This window comes from Scleropages formosus, chromosome 3 (assembly GCF_900964775.1).
Source record: "Scleropages formosus chromosome 3, fSclFor1.1, whole genome shotgun sequence".
In the NCBI taxonomy this organism is placed as follows: domain Eukaryota; kingdom Metazoa; phylum Chordata; class Actinopteri; order Osteoglossiformes; family Osteoglossidae; genus Scleropages; species Scleropages formosus.
The window spans coordinates 79919-102629 of NC_041808.1; the positions used below are offsets into that span (position 1 = coordinate 79919).

The 22711-nt window shown below is 50.0% G+C and overlaps 1 protein-coding gene across 3 annotated transcripts in view; it reads right to left on the reverse strand.

Annotated features, from left to right (window-relative positions):
* Positions 1 to 22711, reverse strand: part of LOC108924809 (histone deacetylase 5-like) — a 60173-nt gene that overhangs the window by 14580 nt on the left and 22882 nt on the right. For 2 of the 3 annotated variants that reach the window (XM_018736383.2, XM_018736384.2), the window contains 7 exons: positions 6710 to 6990; positions 6196 to 6340; positions 5705 to 5810; positions 5451 to 5584; positions 3021 to 3152; positions 1974 to 2086; positions 58 to 174 (listed from right to left, as the gene is read on the reverse strand). In XM_018736383.2, the coding sequence (XP_018591899.2) occupies positions 58 to 174; positions 1974 to 2086; positions 3021 to 3152; positions 5451 to 5584; positions 5705 to 5810; positions 6196 to 6340; positions 6710 to 6990 (1028 nt within the window). Of the gene's footprint in view, positions 1 to 57; positions 175 to 1973; positions 2087 to 3020; positions 3153 to 5450; positions 5585 to 5704; positions 5811 to 6195; positions 6341 to 6709; positions 6991 to 8702; positions 8850 to 22711 lie in introns of all 3 variants that reach the window. The other variant, XM_018736385.2, reaches the window with a different exon arrangement.

Genomic DNA, 22711 nt, shown 5'->3' on the forward strand with positions numbered 1-22711 from the left:
TTTGCGCGTGCGCGCACACGCTTACATTCCCCCCATGAACCAGGGTGCAGAACTCACAGTAATGCTGGATGCCGGCAGGCCCAGGGAGATGTTTGGCAGCGAGGGGGACGTGTACAGGCTGAGCTGGCTGACCGGCCCGTCGGTGCTCGTCGTCTGCTGCTGGGAGTGCAAATGCTGCGGGAAGAGAAGACGGTCAGCGACTCCCAGCAACCCCCTGCGACCCTCAGCAGGCACAGCACCCTAGAATCATTTACTCCTTCCTGGTACTTACCGCTACACATGCATCCAGCGTGTGTGCATACTGGGGCCACGTAGCACACACCCCATACCCAAGAAAGCATTGCTGGCATTTCACTAACAAATAACTGTACCACACCAGCTGGCATTAAAAGCACACAGGGTCCACTACTGAAATCCCACTGGTTCTTTGTTTTAGTTCTGATGCGGTAGAATCAGAGCCCAGTGTCCCTCAGATCTGCTGAATCCCTTGAACCCACCTCTCCGAGAGCCACTTCTCTCTTGACCGCCTGACAGCTAAATAAATGAGTCCAACACCATCGGCTATGACGATCTCTGTACTTGCCTTTTGAATGTCACTTCTATAGGAGCTACTGAAGGGATGAGAACCAGCAACATGGTGGTGTCTCACACACACGGGGCTGTGTGTCCATAGCTCTGGGTCTGCTGCTGATGCACTTCTGTTTACTCTGAGTTGTATGTCGCAGCCAGAGCCACTGGCACTCCACACAGAGACCACTGTTGACCGGAGCAGGGCGGTCGTGCCATCACGTGAAACCCACTTAGAGCTCTGGACCTGCCATCGTGGGGGGTGGGGTTACATCTGCGGTTGTGACATGAAGCCGCTTTAACGAATCGCAGTTCAATTATCATCACTTCCACACCACTGCTCAGCCATTTGTAGATACCGAAAATAATTTGGTGTGATACTGCCAGAGGCACATTATTTGTGTTTGTTTTCCCACTAAACACTTTTTTATGTAGCTGTAGCTGCAAGGGGGGTGAGGGAGCTCGCTGTTAGGAATAAATGCGACGCTCGGCCGAACGCAGGCGACCTCCAGACTGGCTTTAATAAGCCTCATGAGTCATTTCAGCCTATCGGGATCTGACGACAGCTAATCAGCGCACAAGCGGGCCTGAACCGTCGATACGAGTGTGTGCTTGCGCACGTCACACCCAACTGCCAAACGGCAGCCGGGCTTTCGGCCCAAAATAAAGCACATTTCGCACTGTCCCTGCAGCACATATTTATTTGATAAATTCATTCCCGAATGTTATGGAAAACAGAAGCTTGAGAGTGTCTCTCTGTCACCTTGGCGCATGGCAAAGAGAAACCCTCCACTGACACACTCCACACATCACTGACTGAGTGCGCGATTGCTCTTTCAAAGTGGGGCCAGTCACTGCAGACTAAGGTCATCTAACTCTAACTGTAACCCTAACCCTAACTCAAACCCTAAATCCTAACCCTAACCAAAAACCCTAACCCAAAACCCTAGCCCTTACTCTAACCCTAACCCTGCTGAAAGACCCCTGGGATGAGTTAGGGTTCACTCATGGTCGTGCACATTTAACAGCAGAAACTCAACCACAGGTTGCAGCAGGAGCCGTCAGTGACCCCCCTGCCCACCTCCCGGCACCCTGCAGTCAGCACAACGGGGACTCGAACAGGGGGACGATCACAGCAGCACAAAGGACACAGCGGCCTCCTACGGGTATGGTACGGTACGGCACAGTACAGTAGTCGGCCTCGCCACATGGTACAGAAATTCGGAGCGTGGCTGTATGTGTAATCCGGTGACCGGTGGACCGGACTCTGCTGCCGAGGGTAAACGGCAGAAGCATTAAAACTGGAAGCGAAGGAAGAGCAAAAGTATCAGCAGATACTGAGGTATTTGGTGACCGTGCAGCTGTGTAGAAGGGAGGATCCCTCTGCGCTTCGGCGTCCCTCGCACCTTGTTGTGGATGTTGGGCACGGAGCCGCTCGAGCCGTTCTCGGAGATGGCGCTGTTGGAGCTGTTTGGGGAGCTGGGCCCGGAGCCAGGAGCGCTGCTGCACATGGAGGACACTGCGAGGACACACAGAGGCGTCGGAGAACATCTTCCGGCTCGAACCTCCGCTTACGTACCCGACCACAACCAGAAACTGCATTCTAGGAGCAGCTTATCTGAATGACGTTATTAAATGGGTCAAATTCAACAGAACACACAAACACACACAGCTCTTTCCACTTCTTAAGCTGACCTTCCGTCTACAGGGATTATCTAACTTATCTTCAGCATCCCCCTGAAAACAAAAGATGTAAATCATCTGCTTATTTGAGCTCAACAAACACGGTCCTGTGGCTCCGCCCGCATGGCTCTGCTGCCGCCTGAAACTGAAACTGAAAGGAAAGGAAAAGAAAGAACGCCTGTTTTATCCAAACACCCTGGCTTCATCAGCGAAATCGGAGCGAAACAGCAGTATTGCCAACTGAATGTTGGGAGGTACTATACCTGTCCAGGCTACGAGGCCCTGCGCTGCGGGTTCGACGCTGATCCTTGCAGAAGCAGCCGGGTCCATTGACCTGTGCTGCACATTGTATTCGTTTATGAAGAATGTGTGTGTGCGCGTGTCAGCGAGTTACTAGGCGGTTCATCTAATCAGGTGGCTAACACACACTTCAGCGCCCTGGCAACACACCTGGGCTCCCATCTCACAAATGTCACACGCTGTATGGCAGGCAACAAAGAGCACATGACCTGCTGGTTGACTCAGTGACGAGCTGCAGCAATAACTGGTTGACTTAAGCAGAATGAGGTGCCAAAACACAAGGAACACACTGACTAGTAAGAGGTTCACCATCGGGGGAAGACAGTGCATACAATAGTTTCACCAACTATGACAAGTGAAAAGCTGTTCGCCAAACCACAACGAATGTTAAAAAAAAATAGCTCCAAGAACAGGACAAGCAGCTTTACTCGCAGCTTTTACTCAAGGCTGAAGGGTGTGTCGACTCCCACCTGTGATCTCGATGGCTCTCTTCTTGAAGGTGCTGATGACCGTGCCGTCTTTACGCCTCAGCAGTGGGCTGCTGCGCCGCTCCGCCACCTTCTGCTTTAAGCGCGAGCGTACCTTCAGGTTGGGCTCCGAAGCTGGGGGGACGGGCAAGAGTTTTAGAACAAGGGTGTGGAGTCGAGTGGCCACTGCAGCGTTCCCAAAGCCATCGCTCTGGCTTCGATCCTCCACATGTGGAGTGGGGTGCGGGCACCAGGGGTGGCACAGCAGCGCAGCGAATCGTGACGGTGCCTAACAGAGCCTGGCCTGTACACCTGAGGGGGGATTATGTAGGTGAGTCTGGCTCAGTCTCTGTAGAGTTTGCGTGTTCACAGGGGTTTCCTCCAGGTGATCTGGTTTCCTTCCACAGACCACATACATTTGGCACATTTTTCATGTCAATTTGTCATGCTAAATTGCACTGTAAACGTGTGTGTGTGTGTGTGTGTGTGTGTCACACCGCTCTGGTGTACAGATGTGTCGATGACAGCAGGGGGTTCACCGCAGTCTATCTAGCACAGTAAGTCACCTGGAGTAAAATTTTCAGCTAAATATGAGTTATGACCTCATGTCGCTTTGGAGAAAAGTTTCTGCGAAATGGTAAAACGTGCCACTACTGATCGATTGCTCGCTGGCTGCCTGAGGCTGGGCTTCACCCTGCACCCTGACTCTGTCTCCATCAGCTGAGAAGACAATTCCTTCCCCACCATTACCACTACCCACTTACCGCTATCAGCTGAAGCACTTCACGGTTAGTTCTCCAGTCAAGGGTCCAACGATAGAGCCTTGGAGTACCACTTCGGTTTCCGTAAACAGCATTAAATAACACAACAGGGCCACGAGCTACAGCTCCTATTAGCAGGACATAGAGGCAACAGGGCCACTACATGTTTGTGTGTGCTGAGAACAAGCATATGGAAGTGATATTCTGATACCAGCACATACCAACAGCTCTAATAAGACCCTTATCAAGTATCAAGTAGTCTGGCAGTAATTTGTGGAAAATGCTACAGAAACGTCTTGGAGTAGCCTATGGGCTGGTTAATGTTGCAGTTTAAGGGCTGACTGATGAAGACTGAAAATTATCAGCAGAACAACGACAGCCTGCAATCAACAATCATTCGCTCGACCATTGACGGTCTGACTAACAACATTTGGTTTGACTCGTGAAATCTGACCCGTACTGAGTTATCTTTAAACAAAATGTGTCTCATCTTGCCTGGACGGATTAGGTCACGCTGGCAGTGCCTGACATTTTTCACATATGAAGCATCACTACATGCAGCCACAGAGGAGCGAGGAGACACAGAGCAGCGAGCTCTGCAGAGGACTTTGGGCGAGGCCATCAAAGCCGTGCCGCGCCAGGGCTTTCCACTCCGCACGGACTCGCATGGGAGAGAATGAGGAAGTCAGCATCATGCTACCCGTTACCATACTTCATACACACTATACTGAGAAACATAAAGCTTGACGTTTCAGCCACAGCAGATGAACAAACCAAGTTCAAGACGAGTAACGGTACTGTGGGTAGCACGTGTGTCAGCACCACGGACAGCGACACCGCGCTGACAGCCAGACTTATAATGATCCAAATCATAACTGATACCGAGGGCTTGCAGAAAGGCTTTACTTCTCTTAATTCAGTCAAGGAAAAAGACCCCAGACAACACGCAGGTGAGAAGCTCTACACTGTGATAAGTACCGACAAAATCCACTTCAATAGCTGCTTTGTCTGGGTTTCTCTTCTCAACCCATGTGCTGTGGTTCAAAAGTAAGCGAGGTGTGCGTTCTGCCAAAACAGTTGCCTGCTTTCAAACACTCTGCATCGAGCAAGTGAGAAAGGCACTCGGAAGCAACTGGGACAATTACGCAGGAGGCTCGAATTAGTTCGGCACAATTAGCCAGTGCTGTGGCTGTTGGAGCTGTTGGGGCCGTTGGGGCGCTCGGTACGTGACGTCTGCAAGTGCGTCAGTGACGAGCTGCAGTTCATTACCCCTAATACAATTAGTGGCTTTCATACACATTTCATCCTGTTTAAGAAAAACAACTCACAAACTATGTGTGTGTGTGTGTGTGTGTGTGTGTGTGTGTGTGTGTGTGTGTGTGTGTGTGTGTGAGAGAGAGAGAGAGAGAGAGAGAGAGAGAGAGAGAGAGAGAGGGGGCGGGCCAGAGCAGGTTACATTACAACATCAAACACCCCAGCAGAGAGTGGTCTTCCTTCCAGACCAGGGTACGAATAATGCAGCCCAAGCTGCAGAGTATGAGAACGAGCCATACTCTCGATATATCGGCGGACAACTGTGGAATTTAAGAGAAGCAGAAGAGAAGAAAAGAGCTGCACACGTTCACAGGTGGTGTAAAGACCCTCCCAGGGGTGATCAGCATGGCACGCTCACCCGTCTTGCGCAAGGGGAAGTCGTCCTTGCTGTCGTACGTGCCCAAGAGAGGGGGCAGTTTGTAGGAGGGCGGTGTCCCGGGGGTGTTACTCTGGGGCGGGGAGCTCTGGTCGAGAGACGTGTGGTGGGCCCCCCTGCGGTGCCACGGAAGAACCACTTTTACTGCACATCTGTGCCTTTTCTTCCCATAGTGACACAATACACGGTGGAAAGGTGTCCACAAGGCATCGCTGCACTCTGGCTCAAACACTCACCAGCACTTCTGGGGGAAGGAATGGTTGAGTCCGCCTGAGGTCGGCTCTTTCTTGCTCAGGAGAAACTCCTGAAGCTTCAGCTTCACCTCGGTGCTGGCAATTGCACCTGCCGGGGCGGACACAGAGGTCAGCGAGAAAATGACCGTCATCAACCACAGGAAGAGCATCCTCACGACATTACTGTGTTTACTGTGAATGTGTGTGTCAACATTCTTTCAGGTCTTCCTGACAAATAAAAACAACTCTTCCAGTTTCTTAGACTAGTAAGGGGAGTACTGGGCTCCTTGTAAGCAAACTCCAGCACAATGCACCATGGGATGAGTCTAGCTAAGAGACACAGTGTGTGTGTGTGTGTGTGTGTGTGTGTGTGTGTGTGTGTGTGTGTGTGTGTGCGTGTGTGTGTGTGCGTGTGAGAGAGAGAGAGAGAGAGAGAGAGAGAGAGAGAGAGAGAGAGAGAGAGAGAGAGAGAGATGCGGCTCGGCCCGACTCACTCTCTTTTCCTTTCTCCTTGTTCCGCAGCATGACCAGCTGCTGCTCCAGACGCTGCTTCTCCAGCTCCTCATGCCGCTGCTGCTCCAACTTACGCTTCTGCTCCAGCTCCTGTTGCCTCTTGGCAGCCAGGATCTCCTGCTGCTGCTGCGCGTGCACGCACACACACACACACACACACACACACACACACACACACACACGCCGCAAGCAGCATTTGCACAGAGAACGACTACATATAGACAATGCACCTTTAAACAGTCTACGCTGTTTACATGTAGTATGCTTCTACAAAGTGTAAACAAGCACACCCTACACACAGTGCACCCTCCACACACGAAAGGCTGTCAGAGTGCACCACTGAGTGATCCCCCCCAAGACGTTCTGCACTGAACATCCAGATTTGTGAACTGTGGGCCAGTAATGGCAAGGGAGCCACCCCTGTGACCTAACTTCCATTGCCTGCTTGGGTGAGGTGGCCATTGGTCAGCTGGTGCGGGAGCGGGTGCCGCTCACCTTCAGGTGCTCCTGCAGCTGTGCCTCGTGCTGCCGCGTGAGCACCTCGTGCTGTTTCTGAAACTCGGCGAAGAGCATCTGCTTCTGCAGCTCCTGCTGCTGCTTGAGGAGAAGCAGCTCATGTTGCAGCTGCTGCTCGCGCAGGGCTGGGTCCGCAGTCGCCAGGCCCAGCCGGGGGTCCGTGCGCAGGTCCACGGGCTCACCTCCGCCACCCCCCTGTTCGCCCCCGGAGCTGGGGCCGGCGCCGGGCATCGCCACCGGGAGGGGTGTTTTCACCTCCACTGCAGGGGGAGCAAAGGGGTCCAGTTGGCTCACAGAAATGCCAAATTAGCCAAGGGCAAAAGAGGGTAAAATACAATAACACAGTAGAACAGCTTTATTCTGGTAACACAACAGAGACACAGCTTCATTCTGGACAGCTCTGTCTGCCAACTGGACTACAATTCCTGCATAAAAGCACACAAAAGCATTGTGCTGAAAAGAAAAAAGGCTGTAAACAGAGAGACGGGACAGAGCACTCCGTGCGGTCGGGGGCAGTTTGCCGTGCTGGAGATGGATCTCATGGTTAGCGAGCGTCCCACAAATTTCCCCTAGTATCAGTCGCTCATGGGCTCAAAGCCTAAACATAATGTTATTCTGGGCTGTACATGAGTTACTGTGGATAATGTGCTGCATCTAACACTAATCACCTGGATAAAAATGGTGTCGCCACACACTAAATTGTGCTTGTGCGTCGCTCCAGAGAAAAGCGTTGCCTAAATAAATTAATGAACATGAAAAGTCACCAAGGTCTTGCTCGGAGGACACATGGGACGTAAGGGTCCAAGTCTGACAGGATGGCTACGCTACCTGTCTGTTCAGGGTGACTGTATATGCAAAACAAAGTGCAATCAGAAATGTATCCAATCATTTAAAATCTGACTGAAATGGTAAACTCTCTTAGCTCATCCTTTATCAGTCACGTTTAAATGGTATCTGGTTTTTACAGAAACCTTTGCGACTGTGTGATTCTGTTCAATGAAGCAAGTAAGTTGTCTTTCCTTGGGTTGCAAGGTACTAGCATTCAGAATGTTAATTTCTGGGTCCAAGAATGGCCAAAATGAAACAGCTTTCTCAAGAAAAACGTCATTCTACTTTTTTTTTTTGCAAAACAAAGGGTATCTCATGCATTAGACTACCAAGAAATTGAAGGTTTCATACGAAGGTGTCCACTGCTGTCTTGAGAAACGATGGCAAACTAGATCTAATCATGAGAGAAACTGAAGCGAAAGGCCCAGATACTACACAAGAGGATAACCACATCAGAGTCTGTAGTTTGAGAAACAGATACCTTACAGGTCCTCAGCTGGCTGCTTCCTTAAATAGTATATGCCAAAGACCTGTGTCACCTGCAACAGTGCAAAGACAACTTCGGGATGCCGGCATTAGAGGCAGGGTTTCAAAGAAAAGCCATATCCAAAACTGGCAAATAGAAAGAATAAATTGGACAAAAAAACATAAACACTGGACTGTGAATGGCTGGAAGGGAGTATTATGGACAGATGAGTCTAAGTTTGAGATGTTTGGCTCAAGGAGGAGAACAGATGTGAGATATAGAGCAAATGAAAGGATGCTGGAGGAATGCTTGATGCATTCTGTCAAGCACGGCGGAGGAAGTGTAATGGTACGGGGCTGTTTTGGTGCTGGTAAGGTAAGAGACTTACACAGAGTGAAAGGAATAGTGAACCGGAAAGGTTACCACTATTTCACAACATCATACCATCCCACAGAGGGATTTCATTCACATTCACATTTCGTTATGCAGCAGAACAATGATCAAAAGTGTACTTCTAAGCTATGAAAAATGTATACGGTTATACGGTGAAGAACCGGGAAGCCAGAGTACTGTCTTTGAACGACTGACCAGCACAATCACCAGTTCTCAACCCAGTTATATCTTGTGGTACAAGCTTCATTGTAAGGTCAGAGAAAAAGGCCTAGAAGCCAGTCACACCTCTAGGGAGAGCTGCAGAAGACGTAGGTTGAAAGTTCCTCTGAATATCTTCAAAAACTGACAGCTAGAATGCCAAAGGCCTGCAAAGCTGTAATTGCTGCAGATGGAGGATTCTTTGATGGATGCAAAGTTTGATGCATAGAAGAGCTGTATGACATAAAAATAAAGTTATGACATTGTCAATGTATTGACCATCCTTCGTGATCAATTTAATGCTACCTTAGTGAATAAAAACATTAATTTCTATCAAAAACATGAACATTTCTGGATGATTCCAAACTTTGAAGTGCTAGTGTATAGAACGCCCTGTCTCCAAGAGGCACACAGACTAGTGAGGTAAAGAAAGAAAAGCTGAGATCCCCACCCCTCGAACCCAAACAATCTACAGTCCAGCCATAGCTATACTGACAAGGAAGAAATATGACCACATGTATTTGGTGGTGGCGGAAATCTGCAGCTCACAGCTAAAGGGATTACTTTTTTTTCCCTAATGTAACATCCAAATATTCAAGTCAATTCAATGTACTCTTATAAAGCTTTTCTCAAGCAGTGACAGAGCGCTGAACACAGCATAGAGCAAAGAAACAAATACATCGGACAAGGAAACAGAGAAGACAGCTGACCACAAATATACAGCAACTTGCTGCGAGGGGCCTGTAATGGATCCCAGACGCTGACGTCAGAGGCGTAGTGAAGTGGCCCTTAAATAGAGAGAATCTCTGATTAGATGAGCGCAGACAGAGGTTCATCTCCGGATGTGGCTCTGCTGTTAATTTACATTTACATTTATTTATTTAGCAGTTGCTTTTCTCCAAAGCGACTTCCAATGAACTCTATGTAGTGTCATCAGCCCACACACCTTATTTACCAGGGTAAATGCAAATGAATAAATGTAAATGTAGGTGACTTACACTGCTAGATAGAGTACTTACAATGGGTCACTCATCCATACATCATTGACAATTTACTACCGCAGTTTTTTTTTTTTAAATTGCATGAATGAGCAAAAACAGGATTTAAGAGATGTTAGGGACTTACGGTCACTGGTTAGCATGGACTAATTTACAATTATTCATTTAGCTGACACATCTTCGCCAAAGTGACTTACAGTTTTAATGTACCTACCGTTATTTACCCATTCGTAGAGCTGGGTAATTTTACAACTTGGAGGAAGTACCTTGCTCAAGGGTACTATTACAGCTGGAGATGGGATTCAAACCTGCAACCTCCTGGTCCAAGGGCAGTGGCTCTAACCAAATGTATTTTATGCTACAATGTGCACTCAATGTTCCTTCTTTAATTTTGAACTTTCTTGCATTTACAGTAGTCGGGAATATGTGGACACCATGGTGGAAGTTACCGGATAGTGTTACGTTGCAACATGTTGATCTTTTGCCCTCATTTGGTGCTTGTGGCAGTATTTAACTGAAAATAATTTCTCGCTGCGTTGTTCCTGCGCTGCTGTGACTCTGCGCTGCCCATGTAACTCATGTCACATTAACAGGAAAGGGGATGGTGGGTGGGTGGGTGGATGGGGGGGGGGGGCGGCAGCGTAGCAGGTTTGGCTGGGGCCTGCTCTCTGGTGGGTCTGGGATTCGAGTCCTGCTTGGGGTGCCTTGTGACAGACTGGTGTCCCATCCTGGGTGTGTCCCCTCCCCCTCTGGCCCTGCCCCGTGTTGCCGAGTTAGGCTCCAGCTTGCTGCGACCCCGCTTGGGACAAGCGGTTCAGACAGTGTGTGTGTGTGGGATGGGGGGCTGCGCACCGGCACTCTGACACCCAACAACAGATGGAGGACTCCGTGGAGGGAGCTGCTAGCGTTACGAGGACAGGACTCGCACCGCACTGTGGGATGGTTCATTTTGGGGTCAGAACGACGAGGGATCCGACATTACGGAAGGATTCAAAAAAGGCTTTGAACAAATGAAGAGCGCCGGACCACAGCGTCCACTCCACAACCGCAGCTGATTCTGCGCCACGTATTCCTGCGCACGGCTTTCCTAGCAGCGGCCCGAGGGCCACAAGTTAGGTCAAAATGAGATCATTTTAAAAGGGGTACGAGAGCAGGAAGGAGCTGAAATAGCCTTTGTGGTTGAGGTAAAAACCCGGTGCGACTGCCAAAGGTCTGCACTGGGTTGTGGCACTAAGGCTGTTTCCCGGCCCATCCAACTTGAACACGGTGAGGAAATCCAACCGGAACGCACAAGGAGGGTCAGCGACGGGAAAGCGGCTAGACGGAGAGCGTCTCGCGGAGCGGCACGGCTATAAATACACGGCTGTACGGGCTGTCGAGTAAAACAACAACTGATTTGAAGCATTCCTGGGAAGCGCCCTCCAGGTTTACACTGGAAGAAGCAGGACTGCTTTAGCCTTCCCATCTCAGCTTACTCAAGCTGATTTCACAAAAGCATCTCTTGCAAGATCTGAGACATGAAGACAAGGGCAACACCGAAGAAAAATGGGGAATATTCCCTCACCGCTGCGCTCTGCTTCCCGCCTCTTGGTGGTACCAAAGGTGCCCGACAGGCAGGAGACGTGCCTCCTCATCAGACTTTGGGTTTATAGCTCTGATTGCCTCCTCCTCCTCCTCCGTGGCCTTAGTGTCACCAAGGAGCAGGGCGGTGCTAAAAATAGCCGTCGCTCCCCAGCAGCCGTTTACATGAAAGGGAGGGGTGTGTGCATGGGGGTGAGGAGGAGGAAAAGTACAACTCATCTTGCTTTGGCCATAAAAAATAATGTACCGGGTCAGACCGAGGAGCAGCGAGGAGCAGGAAGAAATGGCCACGGGGTCAGAGCGCGAGAGCGTTGCTGTTCCATCGTGTGTCCCGTCCCACACGGCGGTGGCGTCGTCCTCTTCATCGCAGCCACGGCTCGTCATTGTCACCACACGGCGGCATAGTGAACGCTTTTTACCAAAAAGCTAGCGAGCGACCGAGAAAACGCACCGAGTACCGCGGTAAAGCAGGGGGGCGCCTACAGGACCAGGCCGACCAGCCTTGGGCTCAATGTGGTGGAACAAACTCCTTCAGTCATTCCAGCCATGTGAGCTCCAGCACTTCAACTTCTTTCAGAGAACTTGTTCATAACAGAAATGGGATAAACGGACACGAAGCGCAGGTTCCTCCCAAGAGCCCGGACCCAGGATGCTGCCGGCGCTCAGCTGTGAGCTCCCACCGCCTGCTGATCTGAACGCAGCTTCTCGACACACTCAAGGAGCTGCTTTAATAATATCGCTTCTTGTCGTTGTCTGGATTTCCATTAATCCAGTCGAAGTCGAGGTCTGCGATTAACTCGAGTCGCATTTCAAAGTGTGTGGAAAAGACATGAGACGTGAGACACAGTGCCTTGTGGGAGCTGCGTACCCACGTTGTCAGCTGTGTTTCGCAATAGTATGCTCTTGCTTGTGTGCTCTCTCCCTCTCACACACACACACACGTTATGAACTGTGATCCATACTGATATTATGCATGACTTTTTGCGTGAACTTGAAATGGGTTTGGAACGAATTAGAATTTTTCCCCATAGGAAAGGACTGGATAAGTGATTTTGTTATCCAGTTCTGATATTCCATCAATTTCAGGAACAAATCAGCACCGGTTAGCAGGGACAAATGTGTCACCTGCCGGCACGTGGGCGTAGCGAGTGGCGCTGCTCTCTCACAGCGCCTACGTGGTGCGGGAGGACACGGGTTAGATCCCCACTCAGTATGTGTGAAGTTTGCATGTTCTCCCCATGTCTGTGTGGGTTTCCTCCGCGTGCTCTGGTTTCCTACCACTAGGCTTCCACGCTAAATCAGTGGTTTGGGAAATCAGTGTTCTTGTATCCAGCTCATGGCGAAAGGCTTTAGTCACCAATTGGTAGCACAAATAGAGGGAGACGGAGAAGAAAACTCAGTAGGACCCAGTAGAACCCAGTAAATGAACTCAGTAGAACCCGGTAAATGAACCCAGTAGATGACCCATCACCCATCACACTGCCCGGTTCGCAATGGACCTCCCTGCAGAGTCATGCTCTTCAAATTCAAGCCACTCTCTGAATCTGAAATCTCCGACGTCCTGATGTCACACAGAGCCACCACCTGCTCGCTTGATCCGATCCCATCGTCACTCCTACTCTGATTTCCTCATCTGGAATCATCTCCTCGGTGGATATCAGTCTGGTTTCAAAGTTAGTCACTCCACGGAGACGGCGCATCTGTCCACAGTTCTCATCCTCCTCGATCTGTCTACACCATTGGAAACTGTCGATCACCAGATTCTACTCTCCTCTCTTAGTTAGCTCGGGATCAAAGGAGCAGCATTAAGATGGTTTGAGTCCTACCTACATATCTGACAGATCCTATCAAGTGGTCTGGAGGGGCTCTCGTTCTCCTCTGCCTCTCTCAACCGGTGTCCTGCAGGGCTCGGTACTGGGTCCTCTTCTCTTCTTGAGCTACACCTCCTCCCTTGGTCCGGTCATCACCTCCCATGGATTCAAATAGCACTGCTACGCTGATGATACCCAGCTCTTCCTCTCCTTTCCACCTGGAGCATCAGACATTTCCGCACATTGCTGCCTGCCTGTCGAACATCTCTTCATGGATGTCTGATCACCACCTCCAACTCAACCTCTCCAAAACAGAGATCCTACACCTCCCAGCTGGCCCATCCTCCTGTCACGATCTATCAATCAAACTGGACAACTCACTCATTTTCCTACTTCCTCGACTAAGAGTCTGGGAGTGACGACTGACTCAAGTCTATCTTTCTCTCAGCACAACAAAGCCACAACCCAGTCCTGTAGATACATCCTGCAAAATATTCGCAGGATCTGTCCTTACCTCACAACTGACTCTGCCCAGCTACTGTCCAGGCCATGGTGACTTCCCATCTGGATACTGCAACTCTCTCCTGTGTGGCCTTCCTGTTACTGCCATCAAACCTCTACAGCTGATAACAAAGCTGATAGGGGCAGCTGGTAGTGTAGTGGTTAGTGCTATTGCCTTTGGCTCCAAAAGTTGCAGGTTTGATCCCCTCCTGTGGCTGTAGTACCCTTAAGCAAGGTACTTACCCTAAATTGTTCTAGTGAAATTACCCAGCTGTATAAATGGGTAAATAATTGTAAGCTGCTTTGGAGAAATGCATCAGATAAATGTAAATGGTATAGAATGCTGCTGCAGGAGTTGTGCTTGACTTGCTAAAGCATTCCCATTATCTTGTTTCTCTTCACTGGTTTCCTATAGCTGCCTGGATCAAATTTAAGACCCTGGTTATGGTTACGAATGTATCTCAGATATTTACAAGACTTGATCATTCGCTACATCCCAACCAGACCCCTTCACTCTTCCACATCTTACCGCTTGGTGTTCCCGTGCATGAAAGGTAAAGCATGGAGGTTCTCGGTTCTGGCTCTGTTGTGGTGGAATGACCTCCCCCTCTCACTCAGAACTGCTGAAACTCTGTCTACATTCAAGAAGGGTCCGAAAACTCACCTTTTCCGGACCCATTTCTCCCAAGATCTCTCCAGCTCATGTATGGTGTAAATGTTCATGCACAGGAACTTTATGATCATCCCCAGATAAGCCTTCACACAGCCGCTACTCCTGCACTGTATCTAAATGCTTGTGTATCTGTGTATGGAAAAAAAAAATTGTAGGAAGGTGATCAGGATTAGTCTAGTCTGAGTTTTGTGCACCTACTCGTGTGATGAACATCGGTGCATAAAGTGGAAACAAACTAACTGTACTTAAGACTCACACGTCTGCAGCTATGTCTCTTTCTCCTAATGTAATGAACACATTGTATTTTCTCTAAGATGTATGTCGCTTTGGAGAAAAGCGTCTGATAAATGAGTAAATGTAAATTGCCCTGCTCACTGGGTGCAGCTTACATCTTCTCTCCAAGTCCTGGTGAGAACCAGCCCCAAACAAGAGAGACGTTTCATGGTCTTCTTCCTTGAGCACCTGGACAAAAGCTCTCTCACTGTAGTCAAATGATGAAACTCATTAGGTGAGAGAAGATCAGCGGCAAGACGGACACAACGGAGCCAGAAGGAGCGGTGCTGTAGAGCATGCTGGGAACACAGTGCCACTGTGCGAGGTGTGTGGTGCCTCTGCACCCGTCTCCGGTTGTGTGGAGAACCTCTCGTAGCTGAGCACAGGAATCGGGAGGGGACACGGAACCCGCTTTGCTCCAGCCCGTTTCAGCTTGCAGCCCTCGCAACGCCTTCGCCAGGCGTTCCCCTGCGCACCCCTCCAGCTTCTTACTCCGACTTAGTCCTATACTTCCAGGGAAAATGAATGTTGGGAAGCAACAAGGAGCTAGTTTGTGCCATCGAAAAAGTAAGCTATGAAAAACATTTCATTAATGATGCGCGCTCTCTCTCTCTCTCTCTCTCTCTCACACACACACACACACACACACACACACACACACACACACACACACACACACACACACACACACACACACACACACAGAGCAACGTTCAGGGACTAAACACTGATGAGGCCTTAGAAGGCCTGGACACCCATGACTACCCCACCTCCCATCACATCGCCCTGCAGCGCTATTCACCGGGGTGTGGTAACACCAGGCCCCCCACAGCCCGAACGCGAGGCCTCGCAAAGTTCACATACCTCCGTCTCTCGCCAGCCTCCAACAGCGGCCACAGCGTCCACTGCGCACTCAGGCCATGGGCAAGAGGTCAGAGGAGGAAACGTACCCATGCGTTTACGCACGCACGTACGTGCAAACAAGCACAGACAGACCAGTTATTAACTGTGAAGAACATCTTGCAGCAGATGTTTGGGTGATGCTGACATTTTGGAAGTGGACTGTTGAGAACAAGTTGAGAGTACGTCACACATCCTTCTGCATTTCACCTCTTCAAACAATTAGAAATCTATCTTCTTCACAATTGCTGGAATTATGCATCCAGAAATACTGCGGAAGAGTACTTGTGTATTTGCACGTTATTTCAAGGATTTCACTGGCTTCCATTTCATCTGCTTTAATACCTTTTATCCTGTGGTTTACAGCAGAGAAACCTTTCAAATGCAGCTTTGATGACACAATCGCTAATTCTTAGTATACTTAAGGGAAAAATAGCAAACATAAGATTAGTCAATGAAAACAGATATCCAAAAGCTCTCCATGTGTTTGTGAATAACAGCCATGGGGGGGTGCGCGGGGGGGTTTCCACGCAGAAAGACAAAAATGACAGCAGAAGAAGGAATTATTGACATTTATCATTTATTAAAGTTCTGTTTCTTTCCACCTTGCTTAAAGAAATACCCTCCCCAAGTCAAACGTGGAGATGCCGTATCCATGGCGACCAGACCACACACCCATTGCGATGTGTACATTTACCGTGCTGCAAGACTACATGGCACTTTTATGAATCACAGCTCCTCGTCACTTCTGTCTTGTATCAAAATATTGACACCACAATGCCATTTCATTTACACGTATTCATGTGTTCATTTCTCAGACGCTTTTCTCCAAAATGACAAACATCTCATAGAAAATACAAAAAGGAAGAGACACTTAGATACAGACGTATGATTCTTAAATACAGTTAGTTTGTTTCTTTCCACCAACTGAACCAATGTTCATCACATGACACACACACACACACACACACACACTGTCTGAAACCGTTTGTCCCATACAGGTTCGCGGCGAACCGGAGCCTAACCTGGCAACACAGGGCGCAAGGCTGGAGGGGGAGGGGACACACCCAGGACGAGATGCAAGTCCGTCACAAGGCACCCCAAGCGGGACTCGAACCCCAGACCCACCGGAGAGCAGGACCTGGTCCAACCCACTGAATCACCGCGGCCCCTCGATAAGATTCCTTCCTGGTAATTTCTTTTAATATATATTGTGTATATATATATCTTATTAGCATTAATTCATTAATGATGACACCCTTATCACCTCAGTGATGAATTGTAAACTGCTTTCTCAATAGCTTATGAAGTCATGTTGAGCTTTATTAATATTGTTTTTTTATTCCATCTTGAACTGCTGAGGTTCTGTCTAACAGGTACTGCTGGGGCAGCAGGGGGCGTAGTTGTTTGAGGTGCCTCCTTGCTCTCAAAGGACCAGGTTCAAATCACCCCTGCTGCTGTGGTATACTTGAACAGGGTACAGTAAAAATTACCCTACTGTATAAATGGATAATTAAATAAGTAGCTTTGGAGAAAAGTGTCAGACAAATGATGATGATGAAACAATCAAACACATAATGTGGAAACAGGAAATAGAGAGTGACGTTTCACTGACAGGCAAATTCATCTGAAATATTTCCTTATTAGAGTGGCATAGACCACGTTTTTGCTGTGAATTTTGGACAAATTAGATCATCCATCCATCCATCCATCTTCCTCCGCTTTTATCCGGGGCCGGGTCGCGGGGGCAGCAGTCCGAGCAGAGTACTCCAGACTTCCCTCTCCCCGCACACCTCCTCCAGTTCCTCTGGGGACACCCCAAGGCGTTTCCAGGCCAGCCGGGAGACATAGTCTCTCCAACGTGTCCTGGGTCTGCCCCGAGGCCTCCTCCCAGTGGGACATGCCCGGAACACCTCCCCAGGGAGGTGTCCGGGAGGCATCCGGAACAGATGCCCGAGCCACCTCAACTGGCTCCTCTCGATGCGGAGGAGCAGCGGCTCTACTCCGAGCTCCTCCCGGGTGACCGAGCTCCTCACCCTATCCCTAAGGGTGCGCCCAGCCACTCTGCGGAGGAAACTCATTTCTGCCGCTTGTATCCGCGATCTCATTCTTTCGGTCATGATCCAGAGTTCATGACCATAGGTGAGGGTAGGAACGTAGATCGACCGGTAAATTGAGAGCTTCGCCTTATGACTCAGCTCCCTCTTCACCACAACAGACTGGTACACACACACACACACACACACACACACACACACACACACACACACACACACACACACACACACATTTTCAGAACCGCTTGTCCCATACGGGGTCACGGGGAACCGGAGCCTAACCCGGTAACGCAGGGCGTAAGGCCGGAGGGGGAAGGGGACACACCCAGGACGGGACGCCAGTCCGCCGCAAGGCACCCCAAGCGGGACTTGAACCCCAGACCCACTGGAGAGCAGGACTGTGGTCCAACCCACTGCGCCACCGCACCCCCCACCAGACCGGTACAATGACCGCATTACTGCGGCCGCCGCACCGATCCGTCCGTCAACCTGCCGCTCCATTTTTCCCTCACTCGTGAACAAGACCCCGAGATACTTAAACTCCTCCACTTGAGGGAGCAACTCCCCCCTAACCCGGAGGGGGCAATCCACCTTTTTCCGACTGAGAACCATGGCCTCGGATTTGGAGGTGCTGATTCTCATCCCCGCCGCTTCGCACTCGGCTGCAAACCTCCCCAGTGCACGCTGCAAGTCTTGACTTGATGAAGCCAACAGGACCACATCGTCCGCAAAAAGCAGAGACGAGATCTCGCGGCCACCAAAACAGACACCCTCCGTTCCCTGGCTGCGCCTAGAAATTCTGTCCATGAAGATAATGATCAGAATCGGTGACAAAGGGCAGCCCTGGCGGAGTTAAATTCGATCATACTTCCAAAAATTAAAAAGACAACTTTTCAATTAAAATTAAAGCACATCATTATAATTAACATTACATTTATTCATTTAGCTGATGCTTTTCTCCAAAGTGACTTACAATGTGAAGGTTACAGTTATCACAAGCTTACAATCATTTACCCTTTCAAAGAGCTGGGTAATTTTGGCAGAGCAATTTAGGGTAAGTACCTTGTTGAAGGGACTGGAGTCAGAGGTGGGGCTCAAACCTGCAACCTTCACATCCGGAGGAAGTGGCTCTAACCATGACGCTACCAGCCGTCCCTAACTATAAATTTGACTCTATTGTCTAGAACAACTTACAATGTTAGACCATCAGCTTCAGTGTACTGTAAATTTACTTATCTACACAGCAGGGTATCAGTGACTTCCTAATCAAGTAGTCGGGGGATTTGAACCAGGATCAATCCTGCACATTGTATTTAAAAAAGTAAGAAAGAACTGAACACTACACATATTTCAGTTATTTATATGATACATAAGCACACCAATGGAAAACACACTGATGGAACCGGGTACAACAGGTCATTTCAGACACTCTACTTAGAGGAGAGTGCGGTGGCGCAGCGGCGCAGCGGTGCAGCGGGTTTGGTCTGTGCCTGCTCTCTGGTGGGTCTGGGGTTCGAGTCCCGATTGGAGTGCCTTGTGAGGGACTGGCATCCCGTCCTGGGTGCGTCCCCTCCCCTCCGGCTTTGCGGCCTGTGTTGCCGGGTTAGGCTCTGGCTCGCCGTGACCCCGCTCAGGGCAAGCAGCTTCAGACAATGTGTGTGTTTACTTAGAGAAGCTCATTTAAATGCAGAAAAAGCAGCGCATCAACGGTCACGTTCGCACAGTGCTGGCGTTCGGTCTCTTTAGCCACTAGTGCGGATCGTGTGCGTCAGGGCCAATGAGTCCATTCTTGGTGGCCCCACAGGGAGTCCTTCTACAGTTCCGCTTTTCCCCGCGTCTTCTTAGCGCCAAATGCCGTGTCCAGCTGGCGTGTCTCCGTCGGGCTCCCAGCAGGCGTACTATAGCGCTTCCTTCACCCCGAGCTCACTTCAGCTCACTCGTTCATGTCGTAGTAGCTAAAGAGTGTGACACGCGTGCGTAGAGTTGCCCCTGAGATGCACACATCCCTGTCAGGAGAACCGAACTTTGCGAGGAGTCTCATTTGATAACCACCTTCGCTTTGCGAGGAGCGACTTTGGTCCTCCACACAGACGAGCAGCAGGAGAAGAGCTCCATCGTACGGTCGTCTGCTTGGTCACCTTCTGACTCGTTCTGCGTTCGGTTCTCACCCCCCACGAGTCCTTGTTCTAGTCGCAGCTGTTCTAGTGTCAGTGATCATGTCCCCGTTTGGACTGTCCAAACCACATCCACTCGTCCACTGAGGGTCAGTTGTTGACGTTGACGTTGACGTTGTTTTCGCGGATGTCTTTTCTCCTTCCTGCTCTGCTCTTTTTGCATTAAAGGTTAAAATAATACTTGCACATGTTAAGGGAGGGAAACTGTCCCGCTGCGCTACGAGAACTACTGCTAACTGCTGAAGAAACTGTTTAATGGTATTTGTTGATATTTTTACCCCACTGGGTTTGAGTTATGGGAACGAACCTTAATTATGTCATTCGTTCATGAGAATTCACCTTACGAAGGGTTTGCCAGGAACGACTGACCTTCGTAAGGCAGGGCAGCACCGCACACAATGAATACTCTCCTGCAAAGAGCTCCTTTCGGCAGCTGGAATATGAAACGAGAGCAGCCGCGTCTGCCGTTCTTTACGGGAACTATAAATGCTCATTCACTGACGTCAGTCGCCTGCAAGGAAGGAATTTTGTTTTCTTTCAGCACCTGGGTAAACGTCTCCGACTCCATTTCCACCGCCGCTCAGACGAGCGACGGTTGCGGAATCAAGCGCTCATCATGCTCATCAGCACTGGCGAGGGAAGTGCAGGAGGAACACGCCACCTGCCTCTCTGAAAAAAGCACAACTGTTTCAAGTTCTGACTCGAAAAGCAACGTTAACGGAGCACAAAGCAGCGTTTTTGCAAAGTAAAAGCATTCCAGTGATTCCTGTCCTCTTGTGCCACCAGAACATGACGACTGTTTTGCAGCGGTCACCGTCCTTTCCCTCGCGGCCACGCCACCGCGGCTGAGGAAACCAGCTCCGGCGTCCCTCCGAGTTGGGGGAGCAGCACGCTGCCGTTACATACTGCACGTGAACGATAATGAAGGCGGGTTTGGAACCACAATGTGATGCAAGACCCCGCTCGAGACATCGGAGGTGCCTCACGGCAAAGAATAAACTGGCACGTGAGTGAAAGTGTACCGGCTCATAACAGCGGAGCGCCGTTTAGGGTCGGGGAAAGGTCACCTCACGCCAACGTTAGAAAACACAAAGGGACACATCTGATCCCCTTAAAGGGGGCTCAGTGGGGCGGCACGGTGGCACAGCGAGTAGGTTTTCCTCCCACAGTCCAAAGACATGCTGTTCAGGTTCACCCATAGGGTATGAGCGACAGAGAGTGTGTGTGTGTGTGTGTGTGTGTGTGTGTGTTCCACTGATGTATGGGTGAGTGACCCAGTGTAAGTAGTGTATCTAGTAGCGTAAGTCAGCGCGGTGAATAAGGTGTGTGGGCTCATAACACTACACAGTATCCATTGTAAGTCACTTTGGAGAAAAGCGTCTGCTGAGTGAATAAATGTAAAGGATAAACCAGAAAAGTCCTTGTGTGCCTTTAAATAAAAATTGTGCACGCGATTCATTCGGTGTTGTTACCATGGAGATTATGATTATTATTATTTTATTTTTTATAGAGCGCTCTTCTCACGTAGTGACACAGAGCGCTTTAACACAGACATAAGGCAAGAAAAACAGATACAAACAAAGAAGACGGTCAACTAATGTTGATGTTTCTACAAAGTGGCCAGCAGACCTTTCCAAAGTGTCAGACCAAAGGACTACGGCCCCTGTGCGGGACTCTGAGACACGGGTCTGCTTAGGGCGTCGCATTTCCTCCCCAACCCACATTTGGTACACGTACCCAGGTATCTCAGCCAGCCTCACACAGCAAAGAAGATGCATAACAGTTACGTGCACACCTCGACACTGAAAGGCCTTTGTCAACAATGGTTTCTTAGCAAACGTAGTGGTTTGATTGCTCTCCAAATGAACACCACCACTGCCATCACCCTTTGTACACAGGATGCCTCATACAATGTGGTGACCAGATGGAGAACTACGACTGAAAACCTTGTCGTGCCATATGTTGCTAATATTTTAAAAAAAAAAAAAACAGTAGCATACAGACAATCTATTCCATACGTTCGCTTGGCACAGCGACAGTGTTCACAGGCATAACTGGAAGGCCAGCATCTGGTCGAGCAGCACCGTCAGCTTGTTCTGGGGTCAAGACGCCCGGAAACAGCACGTGAAAACTTGCAGACTGCAGTCGGGACGGTGCCCCCCGGCGCCCTTTGCGAGGGACTACAGAGGCCACCGTCTCACTGCAGAGGCAGCCAATAAGGCACAGGATGCACCCGCAGAGATACAACATGGCCGCTGATGAGTCATGGAGCTCGACACCTAGAGACGGGGCTTCCCTGGGGGAAGCGGGGCTTCTATTCCCACATGATGTCAGCACACCTCCACGCTGCCCGCAGAACCCAAAAACACTGCTCCAGGGTCCTGTACCAAACAAGAGATCCTGGGGGACTCGTGCACGTTTCCACAAAGCAGCTCTGCATATTACAGGTTTTGGACATCCTAATGCTGACCGCAAGCTGACTGCAAGCTGACCGCAAGAGCATCACTATCTGTGCCAGTGACACACTGCGCCGCTGCCCTCCGAGTCCTTGCGAGGCTCGCGTTGCCTTGTGCAGTTTACGTCTGGATCCGCTTGTGGTGACAGTTCCGTCTCGAAAGAAACCGTAAGAGCCTGGGCTCACGTTGCTTCAGCGCTCTGCAAAGGTGGCACAAATGAGGGATGCTGGGTAAAAAGGGTATTCATTTGCCTGCCAGGAGCTGTCTAGGCCAGAGGTTTTCAGTTGAAGGGATAGCCCAAAACGCCACTGCATCCCTTTCTAGTGCTTTCTAGCGCTTTCTAGCGCTGCCCGTCACAGCACAGTCCAGCACCCGGGGACCGAGGTGGCAGGGGGACACACTGACAACCAGTAAAGGGGAGCTTTCCCCACCAGGCCCCGAAATACCGCCGCTTACAAAGAGAGCGAGTGCGGGTGGGCAGCTGGTGGGGCTATTTTTAAGGGCGTCTTATTTTAGCGTCCTCTTGGAAGAAAAAGTACAACCTTGGCAGACGGACCCATGAATGTTCTTTGACCGCCGCTTACCCCGGCCCCCTGGGGTAACGGGCACCTTGCACAGTCCCGTCTTGCCAACCTGCTGCAGGCACCGCCCCGGCGGGCCAGGCCACGGGAC